Below are 24,695 nucleotides of genomic sequence, written 5' to 3' on the forward strand. Positions count from 1 at the left end.
TGGCCTTGTTCCGCTTTCATGCACCTTCTACAAGTTGGCTGGTTGATACCCGGTGGTTTGTGGACCACAGATTTTAAGCCATGTTCTTCCGTAGTTGCAGACTTCAGCACTGCTGTCTGGTACTGCATGTTACCTGTTGAACAATGAACCTACGAGTGCAGATGCAGCTTGGACAGGCTCAGGTGTGACCTGCAGAAACTTGCTGGAACTAAGTCACTTTGTAAATGTAGAATAACTGAAGCTTTGGTGAAGAGCTTTTAGTGATTGGGAGAAGTGTGATTACTGTTTCTTTTAGTTCACTGGGAAGATTTCATTTTCAGGAGTGCCTGATGCCGAGAACTGGCCTGTCAGACTAGGATGAGAACGCAGCTAGTCTTCCTTGCAGAAGTCCACCTTTGCTCTGATCAGAGCAGAGCTGAGAAAGATGGGATGAGTGTGGGGTTCAGTACTGTCACTATGTTGTTTGGAAAGAGAAGAACAGGAACCCTCTCCTTGTGGAGATGCTGGATATCTACAGCGAGAGGAGGTGAACATTGCTCTAGCAGCTGCTGCAATCCAAATTTTTCTGATAAAGAAGCCACCAATTGGTGCTGGAAATACTGCAGTTGGCTGCCTGTTATGTGACACTGTCTCTTAAGCAAGCAAGCAGAACGCTACCTGCATTGCTGGCCTGGTATGGGGTCAAGGGAGTGTAACTGGTTTACATCACTTGGTCAAATCGACGGCAGAGCTGTGAAAAGAAGTCATTTTAAAGATTCAGACTTGTCAGGTCTGACAGCAAGCATCCCAGCTACCAAAGTCTAGAGGCAAAAAAGCAACCCAAAAAGTCTAAAGGCTTTTTTAATTTCCAGAGCCTGTTGACCTCTGTGTTTCTCCCACAGATGCAGTAAAGGATATTCTGACTGTCTTGCTTATCCAGCATTACATGTTCTCATTCTACAAGAAGCTGCTGAGAACGGACGGTTCCTGCAGCTCTGCCGAGCCTCCTCAAGTTGTGGGGGTTTCTATTGCCAGCAAGGCTAATTCCTTTTCTGAGCTGTACGCCACTAGAAAAAACTAAGAGTTTAATTTAGTCACTCGGTCCCGTTCCGCTCTTCCAGGACGATGTGCTGAGCTCAAGCTTTGCAAGGTGAAGTCCATGCTGGTACCGAAGTGCCTTTCTCACTGGGAAAGGCGATGGAAGACCCGAGCTTGGGCTGATGAACCTGCGCGCTAGCGAAAGGCTTTGTCTGCAGCCGGCTGTCCCTCGTTGTGAAGGGCAGGTGATAAACGGCGGCAGGCTCGCCCCGTGTTTGAGTGCCGTTCTTGGGAATTATTCATTCGGTGGTTGTTACGATGGAGTCACGTGTTGTGTCCCGTGCTATGCTGCTGCGCCAAGATATTTATTTTAATAGAAGCCTTTAAGTAACTGGCATTCTTGCTAATCATGGTGCATCTGCTTCTCTGGGTTCCCTGTTATGAGTAATTTAATGCTATTACTTTAGCTAGGAGAGATCTGTGTCACCATCTGTCCTGGAAAGCTATTGATGGGGCTGTGCAGAACATCGAGTGTCATCGGCGGCGGAGAGGGAGTTCTGAAGAGATGACTGGATTTCCTGTTGTAATACAATATAAGACGGTTTACTGTGATTACAGCTTAGATAACTTGAATATAAAGGCCGTTAGCTACGCTTTGTTTTTGTTGAGGACCATTCCTTAGATATGGAATGAGGGAGAAGATATTTTTGTCAGCTAGTACCAGGTAGTAATAACACAGATCCCGTGCTAAAGAAAAGCTCTCCTGTTGTAGGGGCATGGACCTGAAATCCTAAAGAGTGACCCTAAAATGCCTGCACATCTGCCACTCCCAGCAATCAGATATCCTTCGGGAGAGGGCTTGCCGGGCACTTTTCAAGCCAAAGATTTTCCTAATCGGTGGTTATTTTTTAGTTGTTGTTTACAGACCGCTTCCCTGTAACGAGCCCTCTGCCCGCTCTAGCTGAGTCGCAGCGGACGTGAAGAGGCTTTACGGCTGAAGAGCGAACTGCTCTCCACTTCCCTAAGTGATGTGCTTTCACAGGACCACTTATGTGTAGAGTGTCATCCTGGTCTGTCAAGTGTGTGTTGCTGAGGTCTTTACTTTTTTTTTTTTTGTCTAAGAAATGTATTTACTTTTTGTTTTTATGACCGCTTAGTAATTGTATGGTTCATCCTCTAACCTGACCTGTTGAGTCCTGCCTGATCCCCCTGTGGCTGTGCAGCCTTCTCTGCAGGCTGATGGGTAAGTGTGAGAGCGTTCAGGGCTGCGAAGGGGCTTCGTGTGTTTCTCATGTGGGGTTTTTCTTTGATCGTACTGTCCTTCGCAGCAATAAGCCGTGTGTTGTTGCACTGAGTACAGATTGTCCTGACTCAAAATCCTGGCTCAAAACAGCTGGAAAGATTGTTTGAGATGCAAATCCTACAGTTCAGATTTTTGTTGTGCAAAGATGCAGCTCTTATCTCACAATAATCTAAGAAAATGGTCTTGCTATGCCTTACTGTATCTTATGCAGATAAGTGACAAGGAGGAAGAATGTGTAGGGCCCCAATTTGCTTGAGGTTTGCAGCTGGGTGAAAGACTATGTGACGGGGTTGGTCAGCTGGAAAGGCTGAAGGAGGAAGCGTGCCCTGCACCGAATGGGCTTTGCGGTCTGCTGCAGCTGCAGAGAAGTCAATAGAGTAACCAGAACTCTACCCCAAAGAGCTTCAGTTAACTTGCGTCTTTCCCTTCTTCCTCCCCCCTCCGAGCGTTGGGATGCTAACGTCATGGCTCCCGTCGCAGCTCTGGCAATCGGACGGCTCTGTCTGAAAAGCCAACTCGGCGCTGCCGTTACCAGGGCACGTGGAAAAGCTGCTTGTGAAAGTATTCACGCAAAGCGAAAATTGGCCGATATTGCGGGTTCAGCAGTGTTCTAGCCCTGTGGGGAGAACCAGGCAACTTGCTTTCGTGCAGAGAGGTTTGGTCAAAACCGACTTAATGAGGAAGGAAAAGCAGAGGGTGTTGGTGCTTGCTATGTGCCTGGGGTAGTGCTGCTGCTGGGCTTCAGACCAGGGAGGGTTTTCTCTGCATGGCATCCCTTCTGGGCAAGTGGCTTTAGTTAGTGGTCTCTGAATGTCTGAGAAGGACGGCTGCTCCCCAGAGCAGACCAGGCTGCTTCTCAGCTAGCTCGTCTCTCACTGAGGTCCTCCTCAGCCCAGGTTTCGCCCCATAGTGCAAAAAAAGAAGCAAAATTTGTTGCTTTTTTTTTTCTGAACCACTTCAAGTGTAAACTCTCTCTTCTTGAGTTGGAAAATCGTCAATTTATGAAATAAAGCCTATGCAGAGATGCTTCATCCCTGAAGATGGGCAGTGTAGATGAGGGCATGGATCGCCGCAGGTCCGCCCTGGGGACCTCTGCAAGCACGTGCGGCTGGTTTGCCCCGGCTCCAGCCTTAGTCGTAGCACAGAGACGAGCAGAGCCTGCACGATCTTACTTCGAGTGCCGGCCTTTCGGCTTCTCAGATGGATCAGGTTGCAGAAAAACCTGCCGCCTCCCAGAGAGCTCTCGGGGAAAGGCAAGACAGAAGATGCTACTCAGACATAGCTCAGTTGTAGCTGTGAAACAAGTGTATGAAACCGCATGCTGTTACCAAGGAGAAAGACTAAAGGGTTTTTCCTCCAGTTTTAACCTCCTCTTATAGTCACGGTTGGCACAAACCTGGAGTGTTTTGGTTTCCTGATGTGATAAAAATGTTTGTGAATCTGTGGACGCTGTCTGTGCAGGCCAGGCTTGGCATGGCCCTAGAAGGTGCTGAGGCTACGCAGTGCTAGGGATTTCTTTGGAAGCTGAAAGACTCCTAAATCTATTTGGTACCAAACAAGGGCTATTAGTTCTGGAGTTGCTGGTAACCGTGCGATCTAGAATGGTGGTTTTAATCCAGCTGATGGATGATGCTATATGTGGTAATTCAGCACAAAGAGAATCCATATTTCCATTTTGTTATGATTTCCCTGTGCTTTTGCCATATAATAAAACCCTAAATCTCCATAATTTGTAGGAACTGTTCCACCCAGATGCTGTGCTGTTACCCTGTGAGACAAACTGGCTGTGCCTGCTGGGTTACTGCCTCTGCTGAGACCTTTGAATTAACCAGATCTTTAGGTCATCAAGATTATTTAATGTTATTGTCATAAATATTTGCCCAGGACTTGGCCAGTGCTTATACAAGAGCTGAAAGGCTGTATTTTTTTTAAACAGGTTGTTTGTTTTAATGAACTGCCAGCTTGAATGTTTGATATAAACTTTAGAAAAAGAGCTTCTCTTTTACTGTAGTATTGCAATTGTGGAGTGGGAAAAAAACTGAATATTTAGATTTGTCAGTTGTTTAGATTTGTCATTTACAACTGTTTAAACTTTAAAATCACTGGAGAGCTATTTAGAAGTAAATATCTTGCTTTTTAAGTACTTGTGTTGCTTGTCATCCCGCCTTCAAAAGAAAGGCCAATCTCTTGCACCTTATTAATCACTTTCTGTTAAACAACATTTTCTGTGGTGTTGTTTGTATGCAAAAAAGAAAAAAATGTTTTTGCGTTACTTTTTGCAGTTGATTCTTCCAGTCGTTTCTAATTTGTTCTCAATTGGCAAAGTATCATCCTCTCAAAAACAAAAAGTAAAATATTAACAATATGAATCTGCTGTTTGGAAATAGTGACTGTTATGTGTCATCGTGTCTGCTGAAACATGTCAGAAATGAACAAATAATCGAATTTGTCTCTAACTCGTAGAAGCACAGAATTTGGGTTTTTTTTTTTTTTTTTTGAAGGCACTTTTGACAAATTCCTCAGTGAGGGACAAAGCTACAAATAAGCCAAAATACGGAGGCTGCCAGAGGGTGCTGTGTGCATTCTGGCAAACTTGGGTTGTTTCTTCTAAATATCTTAATTAGCAGAGCGCAGTCCTCAAGCTGTTCTCGGAGAGTTGCTGCCCTGCCAGACCACAAGCAACGACTCCCCAAATACCGTGGTTTTAGGTCCTAGAACACAACCTTTAGGACTGTGCCGTTGCGCCGAACGTGCGCCTGACTCCTCGTGCTGACGTTACGCCGCAAGAACGTGCCGAGCGTGACAAAGTGCCCTGCGCCGCGGCAGCCGCTCTCGTGAAGCTTTCCGAGCCGCGCGCAGCCCGTTGCGGGAGCGGGAACTGGGGTGGTGGCACATCTCCGTTTAAACCATCGCTTGGTTGTATAAAATCGTACTCCACAGAGGTCCTAGAAACCATCTCCCCATCTGGGTATTTACCGTGCGCTGGAAGGATTAACCGTGGCGATTTATCTTCCCTTTCAGAAAAAGAGCAGAGAGGAGACATGCGGGGAAGGCAGCGGCGTGGAGATCCTGGAGAACAGGCCCTACCTGGACGGCCCCGGAGGCAACGGGCAGTATACCCACAAAGTGTACCACATCGGTATGCACATCCCCAGCTGGTTTCGGTCCATATTGCCCAAGGCAGCGCTGCGCGTCGAGGAGGAATCGTGGAACGCGTATCCTTACACGAGGACGAGGTAACGCCTGTCACGACGTCTAGCGTTTCGCTGCTTCAGACCATTTGGTGTCGCTTTGTGTGGCAGTGACGTCTCTTACATCTTCAGTAATATCCTTTAGAGCAATTGTGGGGTCAAGTCCTAAAATTCTGACTAGTGCTTAAATCTCGGGAGTGCGAGCGTTGCCTGCGCTGCCTGTGCAAGCACTTCGGAGCTTGTAGCTGGTTGCTCTAAGATGTGAGCTGTTCTGCTGATCAGAGCGTGGGAAATCTGGAATAGATTTTTATTTAGTCTTGTATTCTGCACTGCATGTTCTGCTTCATGTTGCAGATACCTACTAGCTCGGTGAAGCTGGATTTAAATGCGCATGGTGATGGGAAGGGTGTCATGTTGAATGCGCAAGTAAAACGGGTTTCATTTGTTCTAGGTGGGAAAGTGTGGGGAGAGAAAAATCTGAAAAGAATGTAAAATCTGGAAGGTTTTCTGGTGCGTCTGTTCTGAGGACTTTCTTGTGGCATTTAGCCACAAGAGCAAACCTGCACCCTACGGCCTTTACTGTGACAAGGGAGGAGAGCCAGAGGCTCCCTGGAGCCCCCTGGAACCTGCTTGTTTTGGCTGATTTCATCTGGGAGGGCTTCAGAGACCCCGGAGTGACCAGTCTGGGATCTTCCTGTGTGCCCATTACTTTGGTTTAGAACAGTGGCCGTGTTGCAGGCTTGCAAGCCTGATGTTACTGTCATCTTTCATGACAAAAAGGCTGTAACGAGTGTGTTGATTTCATCAGAAAAACTTCATAGTTTTATTTTTGCTGGTCTCTGCTAATGACATTAGTTTGGGGAGGGGCAGGAAGTGCGAGACTGTGTACAAGCAGTTGCTTGGGACTGTTAAAAAAAAAAAGAAAAAAACAACTGAACTGTCTGATTTTTCGTGTGATCAGAGCCCACTTTCTGTCTGTTTTTTTCAATTCTCTTGAAATGTCCACAAACCAGTAACGTAGGCAGGAAATCTGGCCCTGCACAGAATCAAGCTGCATTTTATTCTGCAGATTCTTGGCGAGAGCTCGGGTTTCCTCCTGGCTGGGGTTGCATTTCCAGAGCATCCCTGTGTTAGTACCTGTGTCCTATCCGTAAGGATAACGTAACTTGTTAACACAGCAGATGTGAACGCTGTCTCCTTGCTGAAAACCCCTTCTCTAAAAGCAGTCTGTCCTGGTAGTCCTCTCCTGGAGGAGACGATGTCAAACCGAGTTGCAGGGGTTTTTTGTCAGTGTCTCTGCAAATTGAGACTATTTGCCTTTCCCCTCAGGCTTTCTCCTGCCAGTGCTTGCTCTTGCTGGCTGAGAAGTTGTTTCTGGGCCTGCGTGGGTGCCCAGTCTCCAGTACTGGCTCCACACCGGCTCCGTCTTTCCTGTGACCTGTGTAACGCCCCGTGGGGAGCAGGTTCCTTCATTGCTGTGTGCTAAGGGTTTTACTAAAACAGAAGCCACTGAAGCCACGAGTCCAAGGCAAACTGCTGCCTTAAGAAGTTATTGAAGAAATCTCAGTCTCTCTCTTTTCTTTCTTTTTTTTTTTTTTTAGTCTATATGATCTGTACAGGTGATATTTTCAATCTGTCTGAATTAAAACATGAGTAAAGGCTGACCTGGATTTGAGACTGATTTTATACGTCCTAGGAAGTGTTTTCTCTGCTTGCTGACGTAGCAGGATTTACTCCAGGCTGCACTGTTCTCTCTTTCAGATATACGTGTCCCTTTGTGGAGAAGTTCTCTATTGATATTGAGACATATTACAAAACTGACCCAGGAGAGCATGCCAACGTGTTCAACCTTTCTCCTGCGGAGAAAAGACAGACCATTCTCGGTGAATAGCCCTTTTCCTTTAGCTTGTTTTCCTTTATTCTGCTTTTTGTTTGCCACGTAAAGGATTTTTCAAGGTGTGTCCCGTATCTTCTCCCACCATTAGTGAGCAGGCTGCTGGGTGAGGTACAACACGTAGGGTGAGAAGATCCGACTCCTCTTCTCGGCTTGATGTAAATTACATGGCATTTCTAGAAAAATCATTTCAATCCCTTGTCTGAAAAATAGAGCTGATGTTTTCCTATCTCCTTCGTGTGGTGCCGTGAGAAGTAAGACTTCTAATTATTTGGGGAGTAATAAATAGAAATAAATATTGAAGAGGAAAACACTTGCTACTTTATACTACTTTATAACTGTATAGCTGCTTTGTGTATATGAAAATACCATTCTTGTCAGCGCTTCCAAAATTTGAAAGTGTATTTCATTTTTGCTTCCCATCACCGTCACGCAGGTTAACACTCAGCTTTGCAGCCTTCTTTGGGAGATCGGGTTAATGACCCTTATATACTTAAGAATTTAACAGGGGAAAGGCAAAAGGGAACGTCTTGTAAAAAGGCAGAAGATGGCAGGTGTCACGGCAGCTCCTGCATCTTGCAGTCCCTCGTGGCCTGCGCCGGCGGCGTTTGCAGGAGACCTCCCGGGGGGCCGGGGGTGCTGGCATCACTTGCTCATGAAACTGCTGGGACTCGGCTAGTGTTTGAGCTCGGTCCGAGTCCTCGTAGGTGCAGAGGCGAGAGCTCGCTGTGCCCAGGAGCTATGGAGAAGGACACCTAGCGGCTGCTTTAACTCCTTAAGCTCTGTTTTTCTGCAGAACAGGGGATACCCGATGCAATTCTACTTGACCGTCACTTGACTTAAACAACTTTATTTTGAACTTCAGTGTCCTCATTGCTGTATGTGTCTGATCAGGCTTTCCATATTGCACCAACTTAGCCCTTACAGGCTCAGCAGTGAGATACTGTCCGTCAGTCCAAATGCTAGATGCTTCTGCTGAGGTTCGCGGAGGGTTGCAGATGTTGAAAGTGCATTCGCTCGTTCTGCTCCCCTTGCGTTTTCTGCTTCTTCATTGCCAGTTGTTGTTAATTAGGACAATTTGGGATTTATACTACAGAGGGTAGAAAATTTAACATGTTGAGTGCAACAGTAGCCTGTGACAAGTTACCAGTAACCTCCCTTGATGTACTCCACAGATAAGGTGTTCAGTGGATAGAGCCTTTTCCATTAGAGTACTAAAACAAGGCAGATGTGTTTTAACTGTCAGATTAGGCAGAGCTATATCACTGTGAGTGATCGTAGAAAAGCTGAAAGACAGGATTTGCAAAAGATCTTTGTGAAGCTGAAAATGGAGAGCGTGGATCTCCCTGGATGCTGTGGACCTGCAGTCGCTGTGGGCAAAAATATCCATCTGGAGCAAAGCATCTTTTTTTGTGGAGCTGTGTGTGCTAATTCCCTGGCGGAGCTGGGGAATCAAGCTCCTGAGCGCTGTCCAGGAGCAATTTATAAGCAATGTAAATATCAGTTGTTTTAAGTGTAAGTAAAAAGAAACTGCATTGCTGTAATGTTTCCCGTAATTACTAAAATAGAAAGAATTTCTGGAAATTTGTATTTTCTTCCTTTGTTGAGATAAAGGAAGAACTTAACTGTTTCTGTTCTTTTTCTATAGATCCTATTGATATTGTTAAAGATCCTATCCCTCCACATGAATACAAAGCTGAGGAGGATCCAAAGCTATATAAATCAGTGAAGACTAAAAGAGGCCCCCTCTCCGAAGACTGGATTGAAGAATACAGGAACAACCCTGGGAAATACCCAATCATGTGTGCATATAAACTTTGTAAAGTCGAGTTCAGATACTGGGGGATGCAGTCCAAAATCGAGCGGTTTATCCATGATGTTGGTGAGCATTTGTAGCCTTGCAAGGTTCCCTGTCAACTCCTTAATGTTGTTTCTGAATTGAAACACACAGGTGAGGTATGTGCAATGTAATGTATCACAAGACATGTCTATAAGGAGATTCTTGGACGAGGCTGCCCTGTCGTGCACAGAGCTATGGGTCAGTTCAGAAAAATCACGTTGTTCTATAATTTATAATCACAGTGTGTGTGAATCCAGATCACGTGTAGCCACTGAAATGGTTGCAGGTCCTTTGAAGGCAAGATCTTGTATTTCTTTTTTTTTTTTCTTCTTTTTTTTTAATGTAAAGATTTGTTTGTTGAAAATTTGGCCAGTTATTTTTCAAAATCTACCACCTCTCTTTACTTTGAGCAGCCTTGGAGGATTTTGTCCAAAGAAGTGAGCTACACTTACAGTCCCCCTTCTACGGGTCCAGGAAAGGGCTCTCTGGAGAGCTGCTGGTCTCCGCTGCTTTGGGGCAGAGCGAGTGGGTGCTCGGAGGAGCAGACATCTCTGTCCTCCGGGATCCGCGTCTCGCTGTGCTCATAACCCGCCGTGGGTCGGGGGCACTTCTCGGTCATGACTAAACGTGCCACTTCGACTGATGCGTCACGCTTAGGTCAGTGCTTTTAAGGAGGTGGCTGTTGTTTGTGTCCCAGGAGTAGCTAAGTGGAGACTGTGCAAGTCAGAACTGCAGGAGCAGCGCCAGCGGTAATTTGTTCTTTGCAGAAAATCTATAATACAGCTGCTATAGTTTCTGAGCCTTGCCACAGGAGACGGAATCTGTGGCCAGGTGGAAAACTGAAGGAATGTTTCTTTAAATCATTCCCATCTCAAAAAACGTAGATCTGTGGCTGTCCTCGGACACAGGCGCAATGAAGAAGAGGCCAACTTGTCGTATGTGTGGAGGATGCTGGCTAGTTTCTGTACGCAGTAAATTCCCCTGCCTGACCTATGCGGCTGTCCCTTTCTGTGTGCAAAGCTGCTTTGATGTGCATGATGCTAGCGTAAGTAAATGGTTTTATAGCTCTTCTCAGTCGTACCATGCTCTTGAGAGCTAATGTGGAGAACACTGATAGAGCAGTGGAGCAAGGCATACGCCGCTCTCTGAAGAGTCACAGGTACCTCCTCTTAGAGCTCCTTTGGTTTTACTTTGCTTGTAGATGGAGGTTTTTACCTGTTACAGACTCTGTTACAAGTGGCTGTCTGCAACAAGCTCCCTCGGTGTTTTGGTGACACGGGTTAATTTAGCGTATACGGTGAAACATGGGTGCAGAATAACAACTCCATTGTATCCCTTAAATTAAAAAGGAAGCATGTGATTCTTCCAGTTGTTTAGAGGTGTTTGGCATAGATTAAACTGTGGTCCCTTAGAAATGCTTCTTTTGTATTTCATGAAAGATTGCCTGCCGTTTTGCTCTTGACTGAGGCTTTGCGGAGAGCTGAGCCCGTTCATTGTCTGCCTTTCAGAAACCTTTCCACTCGGTTATAACGATGGCAAATAATGTCTTTCAATGTGGTTAAGATGCATAAAATCAGAAAAGTCTTCAAGGGGAGACAATGTTGAGTGACTGAAGAGCGAAAGCAAAAACTGCAGACGTCTACAGAAGATGGGTAGCTTTGCCTTGCAACGGGATAGCCGCGGGCAAGCTGCCATGGGGTAGAAAAGCAACTTTGCCCATGTGCAAAGACAGTTGGGTATGAGGATGTTTATGTGGGCTGCGATGTGGCTAACGAGGCTGTAAAACGAGATGACGGGCCCAGGTGCCACAGATGTGGGCGTTCCTGTCCTCGTTCCTCTGTGCCCAGACCTGGCAAAGCCATTTCTTGGAGAATCGGCTCTCCGTGCGCAGGGTCGTTAAGCCAGCAAGAAAACTGAGGCATGGTCCAAGAGCAGGATCCAGGCTCTGCCCGAGGTGGGAGCAGTCCTTTCCTGGGCACACTAGAACTGGAGACTGGCTTGAAAGAAGAAAACTTGTGAGTTAAGTGATGGATGGGTTGTAATATGTGGAAAGGCTACTGAGTGCGGAGGGAGTAACTCTGGGGGATGGTGTTGAAATGTTCTCCGTCTCTTACTGAGCCTAACAGCCATTTTTTCTGATGACTAATTGGACCGTTACTCAGTGCTTTGACAGCCTGAGACACAGACTGAAATTGTGGGCCATTAGTCTACTTGGCTGTAATATTTGTATGCTTTTTTACTCCTTTTCCATAGAATTTAAGTTTAATTGGACTGGCACTGCATAATGTTCTGCTCCCACTCACTTCCTAATCATGCAAGTGGGCTATGGCTCTTTTGTCGTTAAACAAATGTGTTGGCTGTGGAAGGGTTATTGATTATACGCTGTGGCAAAGTGGGTTCCCATCCTGGTAACTGGAGCTTTGCCTAAGCCAATGCGTCTTAGGGTACGTACGCCCGAATTGTCACACAGGGTCGAAGGGAAATCGTTTTAGAAGGCTCTTCTGCCCCACGTCTGCTTCAGCTAAGCACCTTAACGAGAAAGTTCCCCCAGTAGGCGCTGTCCCTTGGGGCCTGCACGTAGAATTTTGTCTTTTCCAGCCTGGGCAGATCCCATGGCTGTGACCGTGTGCTTCGCTTTGTGAGTGCTCTGAGCAAGGGAAGGGAGAGGAGCGAGCGGAAATACCTGCAGGCTATGTATGATCAGATGCCTTCAGACAACGGGGACTGTGCTGACGAGGTTGTGGGATCTGCTGTGGCTGTCAAGGAAGTAGTGGCACACAAGGAAAATCAGACATCCTTTGTCTGCTGCCAGGCAATTTTGTGTTAAAAATGCTTTGGGATGTTGCCACTGGATATATAAAAAGACTTTTTGGCTATCCGTAGATTATGTGGATATTTGAGTGGGGTTTGGAGCTTTTTTTTTTTTTTTTTTTTTTTTGCATTGAGTTACCGTCGGCTACTGTTTTTATTTCAAATCAAAAGGCAGACAAAAGCTTCTCCAATTCAGCTAGAGAGTCTGCCCAATCTTGGCTTATCTCGTGCTCATTTATGCTTCCTTTTGTGAGCATAGAGTACAAAACCACAATCTGCAGGCAAATCACTCACAAAAGTCAGCGCTTCGAGGACTGAACGGGTCTCTGCGGCAGAGTTGTTGAGATGGCGAGTCGAAAGGCAAGTGATTTAAATGTTTGCACCCTGCTAGACTCTTCGCAGATGATCTTTCCGCAGAGCGCAGTGGGAAATGTTGTAATTAAATCAATGCAAAAATGATGGGTACTTCTGAGCTCAGTCTGCATATGTGCGTGTGTGGGTTTTTTTGCTTTTTAAACCAAAGCGTTGCACTCGCTAGAGAAATAATAAAATCTTGTTAACCACTTATATTACTGAAATCCACTAGTACCGGCCTCCGTATAAAAATCTTGTTATTTTTGCTGACTTCAGTGCATGATTTGCCTGCTCAGAGCATGGTCTTATTCCCTGGGTGGGGAGGAGAAGGCTTGGATGAACATGGCACGATCTGGGCAGAGGGAAAACAAGCTCTGCACAATCTGCCCAACTCTCCTGTGCCGTCGGTTCTCTCTTCCCAGCAGGAAGACGTCCCTGGGAGACCCTCCGCTGCCCGGTGGTCCGTTGCCGGTGGCGTTCGCCTTGCGGAGGCAGAGGGGAGCAGAGCCCGCAGCGGGACGGGACGCGGGAGCGCTGCGTGGCCAGCGGGACGGCGTCTGCGGCCCGGGCAGCTCCCGCTCCCCGGCAGCGTGTCCCACGGCTGGAGGCGCCCCTGAGGCACCTCTTGAAAACTCAGAGTGGTTACAAAGAAAATTTCCCAGCTGCTCTCCGATCCCCAGGTCTGCTCCATCCCCTGCTTCTCGCTTTTCAAGGAAAAAGCTTGCTTGCTCTCTGACGTTTGGAGAAGACCATTCCGGCCACCACGGCAAGGCTGCTGCGCCGTGGGGACCGTGCTGCACCGGTGCTGTACGCACCAACTGGGGCTGTTCTCCATCGCTGGCCATGGAGATTCTTTCCTATTTTTTCGCTCCGTTGGCACCTGGAGAGCCTGGTTCTCTTCCAGGATTTTTAACCTGTGCTTGTGAGAGCTGCAGCACAGCTGACGCATCCCAGGCGAAGGCCAGAGGCTGGGAAAATGGTTCCTGTCTTTTTTGCTTCGAAACTGGGCTGGAGTGAGAGGCACAGCAACCACGAAGCCCTGTAACGGCATCTTATTCTCAGAAGAGTGAGGCTGTAGAGAAGGGGGGTTCGGGGGTCTCTGGTGCAGCCGCTGTGTTCGGCGCGGTGCTGGCGGGGGCGATGGGCTCCACTGGCTCGAGCGAAGCGGCACGGGCCATCCCTCATGGGGAGCCAGGAGGAGAAGTGCAAGAGGGCGAAGGGGGACTTCGGAGGCCGTCTTGTTTTCCGCAAGTGTTTTTCTTCGTTGCTTGTGTTAGTCCCTTAAAACAAAGATAACGTGCGATGGGTGGCGTCTCGGCCCTTGCAGGGAGGGTTTTGGCAGGGCACGGGAGCCGGCGCGTTGGTGCCCCGGTACAGAGGCTGTGGTGCTCACCAGGCCGCTGCAGCCCGGGGCTGGCACGGCGGAGGAGGCCGGGGAGCGGGAGGCCCGGGGGCCTCCATCCCCATCGTTGCGTTTGCTCACAGTCCGCTTCCAAGCAAAGTAGAAGCGGACGCTGTGGCCGTGACGGAGTTTGAAGGGTGTCTGTGGTTTTGGGGACGGAGTTACGGCAAGGGAAGCGCGTTCCTGGCTTCCGAGGTGGATGTGATGGGAGTTCAGTCCTCATTTTAAGCTCTGCTGAACGTCAATCGTGGCAGGAGGTGAAGAGGCTAAAACATTCTCCTGCCGTTCTGCAAAAAGTAATCAGGTGGGGGAAATAACTCTGAGTCTCTGCTGAGGCTGAGCAGAATGATGTTGCCGAGGACCCTTGTGCTGCCTCCAAAGGTCGTAGCCTGCTGGCTCAAACATGCATCTGCTCTGTGGAGCTCCTATCTGAAAGGCAGAGAAATGCATAAAAATTTGATAGATTTAATCTTACTGTGCAAACGAAGTTCAGGCGGAGCTGATCCGTCATGTCGACTGCTGATCTCAGTGCTTGTTTGCTCTGGGTAGAATGATTTTTGGTGGTGGCTGGTGCATGTATTGTGGCATTAGGGACTAACCAAGGTTCAGAGCAGCAGACAAATGGCCAGGCCTGGAAGGAAAAAAAAATGTACATATGCATATATAAATACCTGCCTGCCAGCTTTGTGGTGCAGAAAGTTTCTGCTCTGAGCTCTGAAGTGGAGACTTGTTGCTCTATAATCCCAATGACACCAATTCCCACTGTTGCTTTTGGCATGTCCTTCAACCCGTCTCTGCCTCAGTTTCCCCATAATTACAGGAGGAAGAATAGTCATTGATTTTTTCATAAGGGCTGCTGAGGATTAGCTTGTCAATATTTGTAGAAGCTTTTAAAAGCACCATTACTGCTCTGTGCTCCTATCAGTAATAAATAGCTGTTTGGAGCCTTGACCTGCCGTGAGCTTTTCAGCTGTAATATTGGTTGAAAATCCCGAGTGATTGTTCTGTTTTAAAGTCTTAGTGGTATGACAATGGCAGCCAACACTTTTAACTCCTGGAAGAAAGTTTCTGTTGCCTGATCACAAGCATTGTGTGTGTTAATATTCAGATGGTTCTTCCTTCTGAGGATGTGACACTCTGAAATTGTATTTTAAATGGGCTTTACCACTTCATTTTTCTCATATAGCAGTAGAAGGGGGCTGTATCTGTAAAATAAAGTGTCTTTCTTCCCTCCTTTCCTTTGCTCCCCAACCCATTTTCTCAGAAGCTTGTATTTCGAGACCATTTTCACTGATAAATAGAAACCAGGCGCAGATTTCTAGGGGAAGGAGAGATTTCAGTTGTCTTAACACTGCCAGCATGGGACGTACTCCTGCCACATTACCACCCTGTGGTGGCTGTGCAGTGTTCATGAAGGAACCACTTGAAACTCTCCTGGATAAAAGAAGGTTGTGTTTGGGGGTCTTTTTTGTTTTTTTTCATGTTTATTTTGCTGGTAATGTACTTCACTTTGAAGACTGAATCCAAATGTTTCAACTTCCCACAACTTCAAGGGGGTTGGGACATTTGGTCTCTGCAGCTGGTGGCTCCTTGGTGGATGCCACAATGTCTTGAGGCTTAGGGGATGTGAACACATCTCTTTGCGAAGTTTTGTAGCACTGGTGACGGCAGCATTCTGGCTTTGCAGGCTTGCGGAAGGTCATGGTCCGTGCCCATCGGCAGGCCTGGTGCTGGCAGGATGAGTGGTATGGGCTCACCATTGAGGATATCCGGCAGCTGGAGAAGGAGGCGCAGTTGATGCTGGCTCAGAAGATGGCCCAGTTCTGCAGTGAAAATGATACCGAGCCGCATGGAGCCAAAGACTCCCCTGGCGAGAAGCACGTTGAAGCTGACGCTGTTTCGCCTGTTGACGCAGAGGATGTAGCTAGTAACAGTGAAACAGCATCTGGGAGGTCACTCACCAAGCAGTGGTCTACCTCTTCCAAGTCCTCACGATCTTCAAAAAGAGGAGGTAAGATGGGACACTGATGAACTGCTCCTCTGTGAACTGTGCAAAGGTCATGCTTTGGGGAGATACGAGCACGTTTCCTCCTAGAGGGTTGTCCCCTCTGGGACAATGCACATTGCTCCAGCGAGTCCCTTTTAATGCCCGTACAAGAGGTCTTCTCTGGTGGTAGTGCAGGCTCAGTCTTCTCAGATGACCTCTTGCAGGTCTGAGAATATTTCTAGTTGACCCATAGATATGATTCTCATTGACACATACTCTTTGGCTGGGGGGGAAATGTTCCTGCAGCTGTTCATGCCAGAAGCTGGTGTTTGGCTGCCAGGGTGCTGCAGTACAGCTTGGGCAGCTCAGCACCGCCATCGGCTCCCGGGGGGCGAAGGGAGGTCGCCATGCTCGGCGGCCCCGACGTGCCGTGGCTCTGCAGGCGCCGTGCCTCGCAGCCTGAGGTTCGGTGGGACCGTTTGTGTTCCCTTCTAGATACTGCTCAGCCGGCTTGCCGGGTGCGGTAGGCTGTTAAAGCCGCCGTGGGTGCCTCTAAGGGCTCAGCTTTGAGTCCTGGATTCTGTCGCTCGCCCCTCCCTAGTCAGCCACCTTCTCTGCTGTGTTAAACTCCTCGTTTCCGTGAGTCGTTCTGCACAAAAGGGTTTGAATTCTCAGAGAGCAGCAGAAAGAGAGCTTGACCCCTCGGCGGCTCCACCTTTCCGTCGAGCGCAGCGGATAGCTCTCACAGCAAGAGGGCAAAAATCTTGATTTTTTTGTTCTTTTCTGGAACCCCCAGGGACAGCCTTTCCTCAGCCATCTCTCGTACGTACGGGAGACTGCGACTTGCCTCGCAGTTTTTTATTTAGCACTCCATCACTGATTTCATCCCAGGGTGACCAAGATACGAACAGTGGTTTTACTTTGCGGTGATTCAGTGGAATGAGCCCCGGGGAAGAGCCTTGTAGTCTCTTTATAAATCATTGCATAAATATAAAAGCACTGACTGTTTTGCTTGCACCAGGACTTCGCAGCGACGGGCCCGTCCTCCGGGGCGCTCTTGGCCCTGAGCCCCACTTCCCGTGCTGGGGGGTTCTCTGGGAGCTGTGGTTTTCCAACCTTTCGGGATTTTACCTGGAGGTTTTCTCTGGTAGCAGAGCCTGAGTTTCTTTTAAGCTGCAGATTGCCTCGGCTTTTAGAGGAGAAAAAAAAAAAAAAAACTAATGGAAGAAATGAATTGTGATGTGCTGGGAAGTACGTCACGCAGATATTTTAAACCTCCTTCGTGCTGGCTTTAAGAAATGGCAGCGCGTTAGCATATGGAGGCAAGGAGGGCTGCCTGCGAAAGGCAGCCGCGGCTCCGAGAGCGCTCAGTCTTCCCCCCGCCGTCCGGGCGAGACCCCTGGAGCTAGCAGGACCCTTGTCGCCATCCCATATGTTATTTCATGCTCTATTTTTAGCAGCTGTCACGCGAGCCCCTTGACGTCACGGCAGCGGGCTCGGCTCGGGGAGAGACCACCTCTCCCTGGGGCGGCCTCAGCGCGCTGCCCGCCTGCGCCGAGCTCGGCCGCGGAGAGCTCAGGCTGGATCGCTGCTGAGTTACGTCTAAACTAACGCCGTAAAACACTTAAAGGCCCCGGGGAGCTGCGGAGAGGGAAGGGAAAGGCGGCGGGGAGGGCTGAGATAAGGAGGCAAGCAGGAACCCGAGGGCGCGCCGGGTCTCCTCGCTCCGGCAGGACAGCTGCTCTCACGGCCCCCTGCGAAGCCGGGCAGAGCGTGTTGTTTAAGTCATTCGCGTTTCAAGTTTAAATAGATCTCTAATCCAATTTGCGTGGAAGCAATTTCCTTCCACAGAAAACAGATGATTTCTGTCGAGGCTGCTCTGCCTAGTTACCTGCCCGAAAGTTGGTGAAGCCGAGGCATGGTTTGTGTGCGGAGGGGAGGCATGGAGAGAGCTTCCAGTCAGCCTCCTTCCTTTCTAATTGCAAACTTTAAAACCCAGCTGACTTTGCACGTCCTACTAACAATTATAAATAGCTGCCATTCAAAATAGCATAAGAACGATGCAAACAGCTTGCTTTAATGTAGCATCTTGCTGGCAGGTTGTAACAACAGTAAACAAACAGGATCTCTAAAGCGGTGCACTGACATCACACCAGCATCATCGGGGTTTTGTGTTTTAATATTGCAGCAGTGAATTTTTCATAGCGAACACACGACTCTTCCTCCAGCTAAGATCATGTTGGGAACTCTCTGTCTTGTCGATTTAGCGTACCGCATAAGGCTTTTCTGTTTTTTCCAGCAAGTCCCTCACGCCATAGCATCTCTGAGTGGAGGATGCAGAGCATTGCCAGAGACTCGGATGACAGCTCAGACGATGAATTCTTCGATGCACATGGTATGTGGAACCTGAACCACCAATGTTTGCTTTCTGAAATGGTGGGGAAAGAGAATGGAAAAAGCATGAGGCGGGGTGGGGAAGACTTCTTGCTTTCTCTGAAAGCTGCTCCTTTCTGACCAAGATGTGTGCAGCATCGGTGCAGCTTCTTTAGGCATTCCAGCATCACCCAGCAGACGGTTAGATTTAATGCAGCAGCATTTGGGGCTCAGTGTAATCTGTTTGAAGTGATCTTGAACAGTCTCAGCGTTTGGAGCTGTATTTTATTCGGTGTAAATGAGCATGGGTAAAATTCATCAATGCTAACTGAACTGAGGGTGTGTCTGAATCTTTCTGATTCAGGTGACTGAAATTTTGTTTTTTTTTTTTTTTTTTTAATATCAGTAAAAAGCATGATGAATTGTCCTGTCTGGGCCTGAAGAGACCCAAGTTTGCCTTCATTAACTCCTTATTCTCCTGTTGCAAGAAATACAACAGCAAATGCAGAGAGGTACATCAAGTGCCAAAATTCATCAGTGTGGATTGCAGAATTCCCAAAGTAATCTGGCTGTTCGTACTAGGCGAAAGCTCTGTTATTATTTCTGTGCATGTGTGTGGGAAGATGCTTTGTTTGACTGCACTCATTTGGTATATTGTACTTGATGTGTATTTAAGCCTGGAAGGCTTCATCTCTGCTGACGACAGATGGACTCTTCTCTCCGCTTGTAATGCTAATCTAGCCTAGTTGCCCAGTATGTATTGATGAAGTTAGTGACCTTTCTGTTAAATGAAGTTATTAGAAGATCATGCCCCAGTTTTGTAAAGCAGAATTTCATGGATATTCAGCTGAACTGCAGTTCAGTCTGAAGAAACTGATAGTTTTGCTTGCCGGGAGGATTCTCGTGGCAGGTAGTCAGGTGCGCTTCCCAAATTCCCCGGGAGTGAGAGCACGCCGGTGGCACGCCGCTGTGGAGTAGCGACTTGCACAACAGCAGAGTAAGTGGCTGCTGTGTGCAAGTCAAGGTGATAAATGTGTCTCCTGCCCAGAAAGAGAAGGACCAACTTGCTTTTAAGTGTCTCTGTTTATCAACTTATGTAGCATCTGCAAAAACTGTAGGTAAGGGATTTATCGTAGCTATATACATACAAGAAAAGAGGGATGAGTCATCGAAATGGCTTCATTGCTATCCACCCTCTGTCCTGCCTTTTTAACTACTTGGCGATAAAAATAGAGATAGAGACATTTCCCATTGGGATCCAGGCCCCCAGGGAATCCCCGAAGTGCTCCTAAGGGGCTGGGAAAGGACAGGTAACAAAAATGAGCCTTGTGCCACAGTTGGTACCCACAGCTCAGTTGCAATGCTTCAAGGAGCTTACTAATAAAATAATACTTAAAAAAAAAAAAAAGGCAGCTCCACTTCTGCTGGTACAGAATGTGTCTCCGTTTATGTACAGATTGTGCTCTGCAATCCACGCAGTCGAGTTTGGAAAATCTGCCTAACGCAAGGGGATTTGGGCTTGGGAATTGCAGCCTTACCGCATGCCGCTCAGCACGGGCAGCCCTTGGGAAGGGCCCCGCGTTGCCCCGTGCTCTGCAGACGGGGCACAGCTGCTCGGGGTCCGTGAGCAGGGATCGGGCACCGCGGCGCTCGCGGGGTCGATGCTGGCGCCAGCACAGCCCGGCTGCGCGGCAGCACTGGGCAGAGACGTCAAGCGCTTCCCGCAGACCGCGCGGCTCCTAGCAGCGCCGTGGGTGTAGTCGGAGCCCCGACAGATCCCTTGCTTCAGGCTTCCCATCTCTCCTTCTTCCCTGGCATGCTCTGGAAAGAGGGTGGCAAATACAGTAATATCCATCCTGTAATAAATACCAATAACAAGAGCAGTATCCCATTCGGTGGGCACTTGTGCAGCAATAAGGACTATAATTAAACCTCTCAAGGAAATAAGTTTAATATTTAGATTAAGTTGCTGGAGGAGTTTTGCATGCAATCTCCTTCTCAGTTCTCTGCCAGCGTGTGTTGCACACGTGTGCTTTTGCCTTGCTCCGACCACAGAGCTCCGTGCTCCCTTGTGCAGGGAAATGGAAGTTTGCTCACATTTTTTCTGTAGCTGAAAAATGAAACTGCATATTGACACACCACTCTCTAGGTTGCTGTCTTTTATGGTCAAAGTGTTAATAGAAACTCCTAAAAATCAACAGTCTCTGCTTGGCTCCGTACAGTTCACTGTATGTACAGATTTTTGAGCTATTGCTTAGATTTGCTAAGAATAACACATTTCACAATCTTTTTGTCGTTGATCCTAGGATTCTTCCAACTAATTATTTTATTAGTAACTATACAGCAACAAGAAGGAGGGAATCCTGGTCCATGACTCTGAAGGTTACAGCTTTTAGATCTCCAAGACATCCGAAATTGCTGTTATTATGGTGTTTATAACTCTTTATTAAATTTACACAACACTAAATTTTCAGGATAGAAATACTCGGCATAGAACAGTAAATTAATTAGAAACCAATTAACTTCCATAACAACAAAAGCTACATCCTCAAATTAAAAAATAAAAAAAAAAAAACCAACAACCCAAACCGAAGGCACCCTCCCAAGGCTTGAATTGCCCTAATTAGGTGTCCTGCGGGTTCGTCGGGGAGCTCCAGTCTGTCCGGGTTAAACGTCTGGTGGCCTGGGGCGGTCGCGGGCTGCGCGGCGCTGGTGCTGGGTCCGCGCCCTCACCCGGGCTGCTGCCCCTTCCGAGGACCTGCGGTTTGACGTACACATCTTTGGGGCCCGCTCTCAGCTCCCGGCTCGTCTTCGGGAGAGCCCGGACCTGTCCGATAACCTGTTTTTTTCATTAATCCTCGTGGAACGCGATGTTTTGGGGCTCCTCGTTCTCTGCGAAACTTGGCCGCCGGTAGCCAGCAGGTCCGGACGACGTCGGGGCGGGCAGGAAACGGCAGCTGCTCTCATCTCCAAAGGAAATCAGGCTAAAGATAGCCCCGAGAGCTCCCGTTTCCTCTGTTCCTCGTGCTTTTTTAGGTAACGGTCCTGTTAACAACAGCGATCCCCGACTTCCCCCGGGGACCTCGCGTGGCCTTCGGGCGCCCCGGGAGGACCCCGGGGCAAACGGTGCCTTCTCCGGGCACCCGCTGGCGCTGCCGCGTCACGGAGCGGGGCCCGGGGTGGCCTGGCGACAAAAACCTCAGATTTGCTACTCAGAACGGTAGCATAAAAATCCATGTTCCCCCCCCATCCTAGGATTTTATTTGTTAACAACATGTTGGTTTACTTTCTTAAATGCACTTTGATTTCCATATGGCAAAAGCTGTAATATCATGCTTAATAAACACTTGGCTGGCTTAAGTCGTAATAAGATTACAGAGAATTACGAGGCCTTACTTTTATTTCTGATTCTGTTCTGTGCTCTTGTCTGTATACATATTTGTGTGTGTGACTCAAAAAAAAAATCTGTTTTTTAAAGAGGACTTGTCTGACAATGAGGAAATGTTCCCGAAAGAAATAACCAAATGGAATTCCAATGATCTGATGGATAAAATTGAAACCCCTGAATGCGATGATGTCCAGGGTAAATTTTTTTTTTTTTTTTTTTAAGTTAAAACTGCATGTGGCATTTTACGGTCTTTCCATGTAATTGTTACAGCCACGTTCTGAAAAAAGGTAAAACTTGTTATCTTCATCTCACAAAAGGAAAAGCTGAGACAGAGCGTAAAAATAGCTGTCCAGCGCTGCGGAAAGAGAGCTGCCCAGCGGGAGCTGGCGCGAGGAAGCTCTCGCTTTCTCTTTACGTCCCGCTTTGGTTCGGCTCCTTTGTGCGGCAGACAGGATTCTCCGCTATAATGATGAAATATTCCAGCTCGGCCTTGAATTACTTGAATTTCTCGTGCCTCTCCTTTCCTCCCGCTCCTTCCTCTGTCCTCGCCTGTATCTGCCTCGGTTTTATTTTCCGCTCACCTCTGTGGCAGTTTGAAAGGAAGCCGACTCCTCTACCAGCGCGCGGCTCACGTGGCCGCGCGGCGGAAGGTGACACTTAGGCTTTCGGGAACAAAGTTGCTCTGCGTAGGCGCAGACGCCCAAACGCGTCAGACCTCTGCTCCCGCAGCACGGCTCGCGCAGCGCCTTTATTTTCCCACAAACCGAGGATTTCTGACAGTTGGGCGCAGATATCCCGTTGCTGCCGTGTTTAAAAAAGCGAGGATGCTGGGTCGCTGTAATGAGAGACGAGCTTGCCAGTGCCCTCGTCTTACCGAGGTTGTGAGACGTTGCCGGACAGAAGTGACCCTGCTTTGGCCAGGCGCCCGAAGTGGGAGGGGAGTGGGGAGCAGAGGACATTTTTATGGAAATAATTAAGGTGATCTGGGGCTGAGAGGCGTTGGCGCAAGCAGTGCCATCATGAAAGATGGCCTTTGCCAACCAGCGGCTCGCGCTGCTGACGTTTTAACCCTCTGTGCTTCCAGGCGACTTGTATCATGAGACGTCGGCAGAGTACCACGTTGCCTCCAGCGTGGAGCGGCTCAGCATCATCGAGGTAAGCGGGCGTCTCAGGTGGCTGCAGTCATCTGGCCCGTAGGCATCTGTCCTTCCCTGCTGCCTAGATGACTTCCCTGCTTGCAAAGTGCCTGCTGAACTGTCTAACTTACGTCATGGCGTATCAAAGACCATGACCATCATCTTGGTGTTACTCAGTGTGCCAGGCTACGAGATGATGCTAGTTTGGCTTTTGCTGTGTTGACAGCAAACTTGAGGGCCATGGGGACAGTGGGTGACCAGTGATGGGACCTGCTTTAGCTACCTGCGAGCCATCTGCATGGCAAGTGTAAGCCAACAGCAAGGCCAAGCCATGAGGTTTCACATAGTGCCTGAAGTGGTGCAGAGAACTTGTCGTCCTCTTCAGAGGGCCCTGCAAACTCAGCTCCCTCCCTTGTCTGGCTTCACTTTAGAAAAAGAGCAGACCTGAAGGTGAGATGGAAAAACTTGTCATTTGTGGGTATTCACAAACAGTCTACTACACTAGTATGAAACTCCTGACTAACCATGCAGGTTAAAAGATCCAACATGGGACCTTTTTTCAGGTTAAAAGCCTCCAACATGGAAAGGTAGTACCAGAAACAGATGTTGTCAGTGACACCAAGCCTTGCAGGAGCGCTCTGAGCGGCCACCTCCACCCTAGGTTCTCAGCAGTTGCTCGCCTGGTCCCCCACTTCCTTTAGGAGAAGAGGTTAATGAACTGGAAGGGAAAGGAGCTGCCAAATGACTGCTGATAAACAGTTGGATGACCTGAGCTTGGTGACTCACATTATTCTCCAAATGAGCATGTTAAAACATTTGCCTGGAAGTAAAAGCAGCAGAGATGCTGAGAGGGCTCCTCCCATGCCTGCAGCCATGTGCTGCCAGGCAAAGTCCGCCTTGCAGGCACTGTAAACTCCAGCCCCAGAGCTGGTCAGTAAAGAGCAGGTATTAATACGGTGTCGCAGTACTAAATAATTAAAGCCCTTCTTATGCAGGAGGTCTGAGAAATCTTCCTGACAGAGAGTTGGGTGTGAATTTTAATACCTCCGGTGGGCTGTGTATCAGCACACACTTCAACGTTTTCTGGTAATAACGTTAGCTGTTAGATGTTAATGTGCACCTGGGCATGCTTCCCTCCTGCCAGCACGTTTGTCAGGGGCTCAACCAGTGCTCCAAAGACAGCAGGTGACTCAAGATGCTAAAATGAGAATTTCCAGAAGGAAAATCCAGTTGCCCCCCACCTGTGTACACTCCCAAGTGGCTACGGCAGTGCCTCCGGCCCGGGGACCGCCTGCCTTCGGAAGGAGCTGGCTGCTCTCAAGCGTCTGCGCTAGCCCACAGGAGCAGAAGAGATCAATACCTGCCCTCATCTATCCTGAAGGCGTTGGGAGCCGCGAGTGCTGAAAGCTTTATAGTGGGTTGCTACTAGAAATAGTGACTGCTCTGTCGTTTTATAGCACGCGGGCAGTGCGAACGGGTGCTCTTGTGCCTGCCCCTGGGCCAGCATGTCAGGCTCGCGGCCGTTTTGGGAGGACACTTAATGTTAACCCGCCTCGGAGCTCAGACACAACGCCCTCCCTCCCCCCAAATGTCTGTTAAAGCAAAGGATTTATTTAACATAATAAGCGAAGGATCTGGATAGCCAAGATGAAAACCGTTACCCTGTTCTTTCAGCAGGCCCCCAGCCACATGTTGGCCACTGCTTGGGTGACAGGGGACTTGAAAGTTTTTCTCCTTTGGTTACTCTTTCGCAATGCTTTAAGCAGATCTGAAGCCTTAGGCTTATTTATAACTTCTCACTTAGTCAAGCAGATGAAATGACTGATGTCCTCCTACAACATTTTTCCCAGGAACTTGCCACTTGCTGACCTAGCTGTCCTTGTTTGTTAGTTTTGCTAAATATGTGGTTTACTGTCAGCTGCGGCAGCTGAGCACAGAAACCCAACAGAAAGTAATGCCTAGTTTTTGTTTCTTTATTTTTTAGCCTAATATGCGCAGG

At 48.3% G+C, this 24,695-nt stretch overlaps 1 protein-coding gene across 7 annotated transcripts in view; it reads left to right on the top strand.

Annotated features, from left to right (window-relative positions):
• The window catches only part of PITPNM2 (phosphatidylinositol transfer protein membrane associated 2), an 89,642-nt gene that overhangs the window by 37,139 nt on the left and 27,808 nt on the right, over positions 1-24,695 (top strand). For 6 of the 7 annotated variants that reach the window (XM_085321125.1, XM_085321124.1, XM_085321123.1 and 3 more), the window contains 7 exons: positions 5,342-5,556; positions 7,273-7,394; positions 9,054-9,287; positions 15,500-15,823; positions 18,099-18,194; positions 21,651-21,755; positions 22,645-22,715. In XM_085321125.1, coding sequence (XP_085177251.1) covers positions 5,342-5,556; positions 7,273-7,394; positions 9,054-9,287; positions 15,500-15,823; positions 18,099-18,194; positions 21,651-21,755; positions 22,645-22,715 — 1,167 coding nt within the window. The remainder of the gene's footprint in view (positions 1-5,341; positions 5,557-7,272; positions 7,395-9,053; positions 9,288-15,499; positions 15,824-18,098; positions 18,195-21,650; positions 21,756-22,644; positions 22,716-24,695) is intronic. The other variant, XM_085321126.1, reaches the window with a different exon arrangement.

Source organism: Rhea americana, unplaced genomic scaffold, assembly GCF_003343005.1.
Source record: "Rhea americana isolate MKP2758 unplaced genomic scaffold, rheAme1 scaffold_68, whole genome shotgun sequence".
In the NCBI taxonomy this organism is placed as follows: Eukaryota; Metazoa; Chordata; class Aves; order Rheiformes; family Rheidae; genus Rhea; species Rhea americana.